This window comes from Anopheles merus, chromosome X (assembly GCF_017562075.2).
Source record: "Anopheles merus strain MAF chromosome X, AmerM5.1, whole genome shotgun sequence".
NCBI classification, from domain to species: domain Eukaryota; kingdom Metazoa; phylum Arthropoda; class Insecta; order Diptera; family Culicidae; genus Anopheles; species Anopheles merus.
This window is the reverse complement of record NC_054081.1, coordinates 12,478,869-12,489,425: the sequence shown is the minus strand read 5'-3', so window position 1 is coordinate 12,489,425 and position 10,557 is coordinate 12,478,869. Positions and strand designations below refer to the sequence as shown.

Below are 10,557 nucleotides of genomic sequence, written 5' to 3'. Positions count from 1 at the left end.
AGTTTCACCTTATAATGACCTATATAGCCTTCTAACTTTCTGAGCAAAAATCTATATGAATGGTCGTGTGGTCAGATACGTGGGTATCAACACCAACGACCATTGCTCAAATCTCACTTGCTTCAGTACTGGTGGTTTCCGTTGGAGTTTAGTATTTAAACAATCGTATCGCCGTTCTAGTTCTAGCGATGCATAACTTCAATGCGAAACCATACAACAGTACAGAGGAAATGAGAAAGCTCTCCTCCAAGCGATGAAGCTCAACTGGTTGGGGTATCCCACAAACAGATGGCGCCACCAGCTTTTTTGCTATTTTTAGAATGCATGAGTCGTTTGGCGTCTGCTAAACGAAGTCTTTCTATATTCCGTTTAGGTAGAGAACTTGAGTCGTTTAGAAGCCGTTTAGTGGTCGTTTAGTGGATTTGTGGCACTTGGGAATTTTGATTTTTCCGCACGCACGCCCGCACGCCCGCAGTAGCGATTACCGCTGCCTTATAGTCGATGTTGATGATACCCACGTATCTGACCACACGACCATTCATATAGATTTTTGCTCAGAAAGTTAGAAGGTTATATAGGTCAGGGGCTATAGGAGAAATGACAGTATTTTCCTCTGTCTATTAAGGCCTTAACTCGAAAAACTAAAAAACCTGCTCGAAAATGTTAGGCCGCAAATACACGACGCGTGTTTCCGCGCCCGCGGAAACGTGTATAACAATCCAGCCATAGAAATGAAATGTCATTCGAACGCGCTACCGCGGAAACGCAGAGATGCTCAGCTGGATATCTCTGCGGAACTGTTATACGCGTTTAAACGCGCCCGCGGAAACGCGCGTCGTGTATTTGCGGCCTTACTTGGGTAGGTACCTGGGAAGATACGTATCACACAAGCTGTATTTATTTAAGGGATGAATTATTAGCCCGTTTGTCGGGCGTCATCATAGAGAATTATTATGTGAAATCGCATACAATTTTCTATACCCCCCCCCTCCCCCCAGCCCTTCCCGACTTTAATACTGGAGCCACCAGTATTGTTATCGTGAAATCAAGTCGTGAAATGTCAATTTGCTCAACAGCACTTCACATCTTAATATACATACATCTTGCGCGTCACAATCGAACCCACTTCTGTCATACGTTCGTCCAATATGGCGTTCCCGCCAAATCTATAACCCAACTAACAAAATTGACATGCTTTCTCATTCTACCCAATAGAACAGTAAACCTGAGAGAGCGAGAAAGCATGTCGATTTTGTCGCTTGGGAAGTCACCTCGTCCCTATACCCACTTTGTTCTCTACTCAGAAAACGCGGCAATTGTAGGCTCTTTCCCATTGAGCAAAAAACGCACACCGTGGTAGATCACACGCGTCTCACCTCTTTATAATTGAGTGCCACTATCATTAAAATAAACCGAGATGGAAGAAAGTGGAGCAGTAAAGAAACAAGCAATCGAAAAGCGTACTAAAGTTGAAGAAAAGCTGGATGATGCAGGTTCGAAAAAATTGAAAAGGTAGGTACAAAGGGGAGGAAATAAGGTTGCCTGATTAAGAAACGCTTAGTTACGTCCGAATGAATTTCAGCATTTCATCAGCGAAGCATCCAATTTCGGAAGAAGGAAAGATACTTCAACACTCTGCTGAACTTACCGATTCGATGAACCTGCTGAATACTGGACCATCGGATACAGCGCAACGCAAAGACGTCGTACGGGTTGAAGGCGAAGAAAACGGTCGGACTGTTGCAAAACGAAACGACTCTGACGCACCGAACACTATTACGCCTTCTTCAGCTAGTGCCATTTCTAAGAGGAAACAGGTTTTGAAAAATGGGATGAATCCCCAATTGTACCGTACGATGATGTGCCAAAGGTTCGTCAGTCATATAGATGCAGCTGCGTTTGCACTAAAAGGGCACTATGAATTTGACTCGATCTTCCGGCAGGAGAAAGAAAGCTTGTATCCGACGCTGGTCAATTCGTCCATTACCAATGTAGAGCGGAAACTCATTAGTAATAACGTCCGGAAACGTGTCCTTATTGGTCGCTTTTCGCCCGCGTTCATAAGCAAGAAACGCGTCGAGCTAGAAAAGCGCCGCGAATTGTTGCGCTTTCTGATGGCTAATCCGATGATAGAGTACACAGATGGTGTTAATCAGTGGACCGTTCCGGATCCGATCCAAATCGGATCCAAGGTGAGTGTAATGCTCTATACGCCCCGGCTGTGGTGCTGCTTCGGGGAAGTTATCGACATAGAGTACCGAGAGATTCCAATGTTCAGAGTTCGGTATGAAGCCGATGGAATTGTGCAAGAGCAACTAGTGCCGGACTATTGCGTAGCGCTGGAAGAGGAAAGCGAATAGTAATTTTTCCTCCTTTTGATAGTTGGGCATGATAGCTTCATCATAGCAACACTTCATAAGAAACGACATTCATTATAAAATTTGGAAAAAACGCGTCAAGGTAATACCATATCATAAGTGGTCAGGAACATTCGCACGCCAGTGGACGAATGTTGCTACTGACTATGAACTATGTATGGCCGAGCCGGAATGCCGTACTTTCTGGCTGATCAGTTGCTGGTAAACTCTGCCCAGTGGAATAACATTTATAACACTCCAATTCACCAATCCGGATGAAAGCTAGTGAGGTACATGTCGGTCATTTTGTATCTACGATCCAAAAATTGAGTTAGGAGTTAGCCATGACATTCTTTAGAAATAAGAAGATAGAAACTGTTTCGAATCTGTCGAAGGTTCGGTATTTAACGCGGTCTGGTCATTAGAAAGGTTGTGATGATTACAATTGCCTTGAGACTGAGGTTATATATTGTTATATAGCCACGACATTCGGCTTAGAAATTAGAAACTCTTTTGAATGTTTCAGAGGATTAGTATATCTATAGAACCCATTAGCCAAGTGATACATCTTTCTGAACTTGCCAAAATGGACACTTACGCGGTCCCGCCATTGGAAAGGTTGTGATAACTGTAATTGCTTTGAGGTTACGGAGATGTAAGACTTGAGGTTACGGAGATGTAAACTATTATTCACTTAAAGTTTGGAACTGTACATGGTTAAAGATGTTTTCGGCGCAAAGCATTCAGTTATTATCCTTCCTAGGTTTACTAAACATATCTTACAATATCCAATATTAGCTTTGGTATTTTCCTCGACGGACGGTTAGGCTTGAACGGTTTTATTTTCTTTTAATAGATGAATTTCATTTTTAACACTAGTAATAAGTTTGGTTGTTACCCTGCCTAGTTTTACTAATCATATTTAACAACATCCTATATTATCTTTGGCATGTTCCTCGACAGACGGTTAGGCTTGAATGGATTTTAAAAATTCATTCAACAATAGATGAATTTCATTTTAACACTAGTTAAAAGATTTGGTTGTTACCCTGCCTAGGTTTACTAAACATATTTAAAAACATCCTAAATTAGCTTTGGCATGTTCCTCAACTGTCGGTTAGGCCTGAACGGTTTCAAAATTGCTTCTTAAAAAATAAATGAATTTCATCGTTAGCACCTGTAAAACATTCGATTGTTACCCTTGCCTAGGTTTACTAAACATATATTAAAACATCCTAGGTTAGCTCTTTAGCATGTTCTTCAATTGACGGTTAGGTCGTAGCGAGTTCAGAATTTGATGTTAAAACAAAAAATAAATGAATTACATCTTTATCATAATCAATTTACATTTTTTTCTATTGTGAACTTATTTGTGAAATCTTCTGTGATTCGATTTCTTTTGCACTTCTCGAATTTGAAAAAAAATAGCGTGTTTGAAATGGTTGTTATGCATCAGGTGTCATGTCTGTGCAGATTACCTCATGCTTAACGAGTTTGACACAAGGCTGTTGCTAAAAGCGTCATATCCTCTACTACCTCTATCTCTAACGCCCGCGTTAGAGCCCCGGTGAAATTGAACGTGAAATTTCAATAAAATGTTGTGAGAATATGGCTTATCGTACACCAAAACAAATGATATTCAATTCCCCAACTTTTTAGACTATAAAAAATATTGACATAATAAATTAAACGCATTTCCTTGTGATTCTCCGCTTTGTTCGCGGTGAAAAAATAATGGTCGTCGGGGTGTGCATAAGGAAATGCATTTAATTCATTATTTTATCATGTTTTGTAGTCCCAAGAGCTGGGGAATTGAATATCCTTTCTTTTGGTATACGATGAGCCATATTCTGATGAATATTCAATTAAATATAGCAAAAAACCGAAAATTTCACGTTCACTTTTACGCAAGGTCTAACGCTTTAAGATGTGATCGCGTCCAATAAGATTTAGATGAACTGTTTCCCTAAGATGAATTATTTCATAGTTCCATCATATGCCAAACATGTTTTGTCATCTGCAAGATGCATTCATTCGTAAGACGAATTTCTCTCGAAAGTTGCATGTATGAATTTATCTAGTGGTTGAACGAGTAGTTAAAGAACCAACAACTCAGAGAGAAATTTATCTTAGGGAAAGTAAATCATCGCGTAGCAATACGTGCAGCCACTATATAAAAATATGATCTCCTTGGACAGTAAAATATAAAATTTTTATGTACTGCCATTACAAAACAAAAATCTTTTTTTCGTGAACACATGTAAGACCATTAGTAGAGAATACTGAAGTAATAAGTAGTTGTGATATTCATCAAAAGTTGATAAAATATGCTAATAATCTACCTAGGCTTGATGGCCGGGTGCTGAAGGGTTAAAGACACCATTAAAATAATTTTAAGCGTGATATTATAAATAACACGAAACAGATGGTGTGAATCAATAAAAGAAAAAATAGACGAAAAGAAAAACATAGAGGGTTAAGCGTTCATTTAATAGAAACAGCGTCTGCCGAACAGGAGAATTTGTAATATAAGATTTTTGGTTTCGGATATCATTGCTGCTTTTCGGATGTGAAAATCCAATCTGATTTTCTTTTTCCAGTTCAATTAATTGCCTATGCCGGGTATACAGAGCCACCGATATTTTGCAATCTCGCAGCTTTATGCAAACCAATCAATAATTTAATTATTTTCGCTTCCCTGCAAACAATCTCTCTGTCCCCACACACGCTCGTGGACACACTGAGTGAGTGTGTGATTTTTTCGTCCGTTCGTTGAGTACATTATACCTATATCATTAATTAGCCCGTCGTGTTTTTTTGTTTTAGTTTATTAATCGTACACTGTTTCCGCTGTGCTTCTGCATTAAATTATGTTTGGTGTGAGGAGCTGACATCGGGGTCGGGAAATCTTCGCTTCGCCTTAACGAGAACCGAACTCACCTGGCCATCTTTCTGCCAGTTTGTTATACAGTCCGGGCTTCCCGTTTGCTTCCTACAACTGCAATTGCGACTATTCTGGGAATTCTGTACGTGTGTGGTAAGTGGAAGTAGGGAAGGTGTGTCTTATTGTCTGTTTTAATCCTGCACCATCCTATTTTATGCTCAATGTTTCCTGCTTGTTTTGGGGGGCTTTTGATTTTGAAATAGAGCGTTTGCGTTCCATTTTTTATTCGCCTAGCTTGTTCACTCTCTTCCTCTTTCTATCTCTCCCTTTCTAGAGTTTCTGTAAATCGATCCTACGTCTTAAAACTCATTTTAATCACAACAACAACAACAAGAATAATGTCGGCAATAAACCCAGACGCCACTAACAGTAATAAAATTAAACAAACAAAAAAATTAGCAAAAAACAAACAAGGCGATGCGTTTTCTTCTTCTCCTCCGTCTTGATTTGGGAACCAAACTACACGGCACCAGCGCATGACGCATCCTTTCCAAAGCCTACTGCAAATAATTAACCTCCGTTCGCTGCGAGGGGTACGTGTTTGTTTAGGAATTGTTTTTGTTTTTCTTTTAGAAAATTATTGCCCAAAACTATCGTTACAAAGTGGGTTGCCTTAACATAAAAAAAAAAATGTGTACGCACGTGTATGACCTGCTTTGAAAACTGGCACTGCTGCGCGCACGCGCTCGCAATCATTTAACCACCGGCTCTCGTTTCCTACTATTCTTCCTGTTCCTGCCTTCCGCCATCCATAATAGCACTAATTAGTTATGTATAAAAACAAACATTTTACCCCTCATTACCCTCCCCTTCCAACTTGATCAGCTATACACTAATTGTTTTGCTTTGCGTCTCTCCGCTCCCTTTTTGATTAACACGCGCACGGTAAACCTATCGCCTCGCTATAGGATGTGGGCCCGCATCCCATCCTCCACTCACTTCATCCGTCCCGTTTTGCCCGTTTCGCACCGTTATTACGTTAAAGTACAAACAACTTTTTTTTTTAAAATAAAAACATAACACAATAACATACAGCTTGCCGACAATCTCACGCTTATTCTTAACTTAACAGATCGAAGAAAAAAAAAAAAACAGATTACAATGATTAACTTTTTCCTGTTCCACGGGCAACCTATCGGCTTGCAGCACGTTTAGGACAGCGCTCGTCGATTAAATGCGTAATTTCGTACATCTCGCACGCTCAACAGACAAACAAACAAACAAAACATTAATAGTACTAATAATCAATTTGCTGATAGCAAAACTTAATGCTAACCTAAAACGGAAAACGGGGGCGTTGAGATTGAGTAAAATTAGGCAGCTATTACTTTTGGGTTGTAACTCAAAAATACGCTTCCGTGCTTCAAGTACAACCTTGCAACAAATGTGGTTACCTTCTCTCTTTTGCTTGCCCTTGGTTGCTGCTAGCTCTCGGCCTGTTTTTCTACACATTCTTTTCAGCTAGCTTAAAACCAAACCACGATTTTTACGTTTTTCGTTACAAAATATTGACTTTAGTAGTGCGCGCGCGCGCACACAATATTTCCAGCCAAACATAGCGCAAACATCGATTGTGGTCTCAAAACAAGCTGGACGGTGTGTAGTCTATTTATATGCAATACCCTACTTATCGCAGTGTTCTTATCCACCGATCTTATCCTTTTTTGTTTGTCCATGGTAACGAGCATCGTTGCAGCGATGGCTTGCCTGTCTCATCTGCAGAGGAGTGAAACGATGCACACAGTGCCCAGCAGCTGCTCGAATAGTGTTGATATGCCCACACGAAACACAAACACGTTTGCTGTCATGGCGCAACGTCCGCAACGCCTAGCCGCAACTAGTTTCGCAGGCGATTTTGCGAATTTTCACAATTTTGCTAAGTGGTTAGGTAAATCGAAACCATAATAAAAAAAAAAAAACAAACGAAACGCAACCATTTCTTGGAACGTTTCTCTACTGCATTTGATATACACATTATGATATTTTTTTCTTCTTCTTCTTGCGCTGCCTCGGCAAACGCACACTCTCTACTCGTTGTGTTTCCCAAGGGGACGTCGTGTTGCGTGTTCCCCTTTTCTAGCAACAACCACACAAAAATGGTTCCGTCTTGCAGATACACTTTGCATGTGGTTTAAAAAAATATATAACAAAAAGGTATGAGGATAACAACATTTACGGATAGCCGAAAAACGGAACCCCCGGCCCTAGTTGTTCGCCTACACCGCTGCGGTCCGGAATTACAGCAAACGTGGACAACGCATTTGGACGAGTGCCCGTACGTTTACGCAACACACATACATACATACACACACACACACGCACACCTAACAATTACGCTTATTAACAATTATTAGCTTGGCGGACCGTTATGTCTCTCCCCCGCGCACGAGTGCTGCCCCAAAATGTGCTAATCGCTTGCCGCCTAATTTCGAGCTGTTGTACGATCGATTCGCGATACGTTGACGGTCCAACACCTTGCCTGTCGGCCTTACGATTTGGCTTTAAATTTGTTGCCGCGCAAATACCGCACACTGCCGGACTTTCTATTGCACAGGGTGCTGCCGGTGACGGTGGTAGTGGCGCTGCTGGTGGTGGTGGTGGTGGTGGTTGTGCTGTGGCCACCGACCGTCCGGTGCCGTTTGGCCACCGCCTGCCGGCGCTGCTGTCGCTGTTGGCGCCGACGCCGCTGCTGCTTGCCGAGGGAGGACGCGCGCCCACGACCAAAGCCGGACGAGGCTTGTGCGGCATGGTCCAGCTCCTGCATCGCCTGCTGGATGGCTTGCTCGAGCTGCGCGTTCAGTTTACGGCTCCTACAACGACAAAAAAGAAAACGTCAGTAAGCAGCAGTCAATGTTAGAACGATCGCTGAGGTTTGAGGTTTAAGACCGGAGGTCCATCTTCCCGGAGGTAGGTGAAAAAAAAATGAGAAAAAAGATCAGCGAAAGAATTCGCGTTGGGTCGATGGGTTTTTGGTTTTCTCTGCATAGTTTCCACTTTGGTCTCACTTTCTAGCGTCCTTCTGCGCCCGGTGATGCATCTCGAGACCCTCGGACAGGCTCTGCAGTGTGCCGATCTCGACCCGTTCCGCATTGGTGCGGCCGGTACCGAACCACCGCACCCAGACGTGCTCCGGGTCTACACTGGATGGTGCCGACGGGTCCGGATCGGTCGCTGGCACCGGTAGCACCTTGCCCGGCCAGGCCGGGAATCCGCGGACCGCACCCCAGACCAGATCGCCGACGCGAAACTGGCGCTGCACGGTACGGCCGCCGCTCGCAGGTCGTGGCGGTTGCTCTGGTTGGCTATCAGCATCATCAGCATCATCATCATCATCTTGATCATCATCTTGATCATCACCTTCATCCTCATCACCATTATCATCGTCCGGCTCGCTCGAGCTCCGCTTGCCGGTGGCCAAAGCGCTCTCGCTGAGCGGAGCGTTGTCTGCGCTCGCGAGTGTGTTGGTGTGGTTGGGATGGGCAAGTGGGCGACACGGTCGGGTAGTCGGGAGTCGGGAACACAAAAATTAAGTGAGAAGAAATCAATCAGTCTGATCAGTGTCGGTGAAAGGCGCACAGATGCAAAGACACACAAAAAAACACACACACGCTCACGCAAATCAATACGGAAGGTCCCGTCACCAAAGTAGTGTGTACCGTACGAGTGAAGCGGCAGTGGAGCGTAATCGTAGGGCAGAAGACACTGCAGCAGTTAGATTTCCTGTGCCAACCAACAAACGGGCAGCAAGTAAAAGTAGCGAAGCAGAAGAAAGCACCAGAAGCACAACCGTGTTAGTACGCGCCAGAGTCAACGCCTGAGATCCTGGTGAGTATGCGCAACACCTTGGGATGGGATTAGTTTCGTTTGTTATACACCCGGAGGGATTATTTTGCGGCCTGATGCATGGACAAGGTACACAGGTTTGTTACACACCAACACCACCAACAAATCGCTCCTATGTTAATTAAGCATGTGTAGGAGGTGACGACCCACCACCGACCAAAGCATCGCTTTCTAGCGCGCCCAGCCCGCTGCCCCACTACTCACCATAGCTTCGCTCGGCCAGCACATCCGACGGTCGGCAGGCGGATCCTTCGGTCGTGGTCGGTGCCGCGACAATGGCGAGCTTCACCCGCTCCGGATGCTTGCTAGTCACAGCCTGTACCGCGGGTAGGCCCCGGCGTACCTGCCCGATACCACCGACACGTCCACCGGCACCCGCTGCGGCTGGGGCCGTCCCGATGGTCCTGCCCGTGCGGTTGGGCGATCCCTGCACTATTCGATTATCTACAGAAAAGAATAAAGCGACAATAAATGTATTAAGCTTTGCCTGCGTCAGACACGTTACGGAATGCAACAGTGCTATTCAAATCCGGTTCGTTTCTTCGATGATCATTTTGTTGCAATTAAATGGTTTGGAGCTAGACAATTTTTAATTTTCAAGGTATCGGGACAAATCATTGCCCAATCAATTCAAACAATTTTTGTCTAAAACATTAAAAGGTCTAAACACCATACAGCAAACGGATCAAGTTAGGAGTTTCACTTGTTTAATTTGTTGTTCAGGATAAATTGTATAAAAAAACCCAGACTGCAGTAAAAAATCGATACCTAAGAGACAAAAGTGGATGCCTTACAGGCAAAAACATTGTAATACACTGTCAACACATGGTGCCTTATGGACAAAAAATAGGTAAATTAGGATCAAAAGTCTAAGTAAGACTGCGATAGTGCCATATGTTGGTGCCATATGTTTGGATAAGTTGGTCCAAAGTATGTCCTAAGACGTCTTTAGACATAAAACTAAAACCCATGAATAACATACGAAATCCAAGGTTTTGTTTTTACGTTGGACATGCCTTTGCATGACTGGAAGGTACACAGAGCATATGTAAGACCAAAAACTAGAAGAAATTATCATTCTACTAATTCTACTCTGCTCATACGCCGCAACAAACGCAGTCAATACAGGTCTAGAATACCTTAAACAATGTTATTATTGTAATGTTTCACCTACAACGGGCATGTTGTAAGGCAGGTATGTCCAACTGGTGGCCCGGGAGAATATTCTGTGAATTGCTTAAAGCATTGCACAACAAAAAATCTAGTATTATAATTTTTTGGAGTGCATTAAGTATTTCAGAAAAGAAGAATCATTTTGTCGCCTCTTTTTTCGACACTAATATGTTTGTACCCATAACATCTAAAAAAACTTGTTCTTCATGTACGTACAGAGCAACCCTTAAGACCCTTAAG

General features: G+C 43.1%; 2 protein-coding genes across 7 annotated transcripts in view; one reads left to right on the top strand and one right to left on the bottom strand.

Moving 5' to 3' along the window:
• Positions 1-1,307: 1,307 nt before the first annotated feature.
• Positions 1,308-3,684, top strand: LOC121592861. The gene is made up of 2 exons (XM_041914709.1): positions 1,308-1,512; positions 1,583-3,684. Exons 1-2 carry the CDS (start codon positions 1,418-1,420, stop codon positions 2,358-2,360), a joined length of 873 nt encoding a protein of 290 aa, XP_041770643.1. The 5' UTR covers positions 1,308-1,417; the 3' UTR covers positions 2,361-3,684.
• A 1,796-nt stretch (positions 3,685-5,480) lies between these two features.
• LOC121590287 (methyl-CpG-binding domain protein 6-like) overlaps positions 5,481-10,557 on the bottom strand; it is a 36,959-nt gene continuing 31,882 nt past the window's right edge. For 5 of the 6 annotated variants that reach the window (XM_041909805.1, XM_041909813.1, XM_041909841.1 and 2 more), the window contains exons 6-8: positions 9,349-9,588; positions 8,307-8,745; positions 5,481-8,111 (exon numbers count right to left, since the gene is read on the bottom strand). In XM_041909805.1, the coding sequence (XP_041765739.1) occupies positions 7,790-8,111; positions 8,307-8,745; positions 9,349-9,588 (1,001 nt within the window). In that variant the 3' untranslated portion in view covers positions 5,481-7,789. The remainder of the gene's footprint in view (positions 8,112-8,306; positions 8,746-9,348; positions 9,589-10,557) is intronic. The other variant, XM_041909849.1, reaches the window with a different exon arrangement.

Bases quoted from the DNA above. Each gene is read 5' to 3' on its own strand.
- LOC121592861 (XM_041914709.1), top strand. From the start codon at position 1,418: ATGGAAGAAAGTGGAGCAGTAAAGAAACAAGCAATCGAAAAGCGTACT. The intron at 1,513-1,582 runs GTAGGTACAAAG...AATGAATTTCAG, and splicing joins GGTTCGAAAAAATTGAAAAG to CATTTCATCAGCGAAGCATC.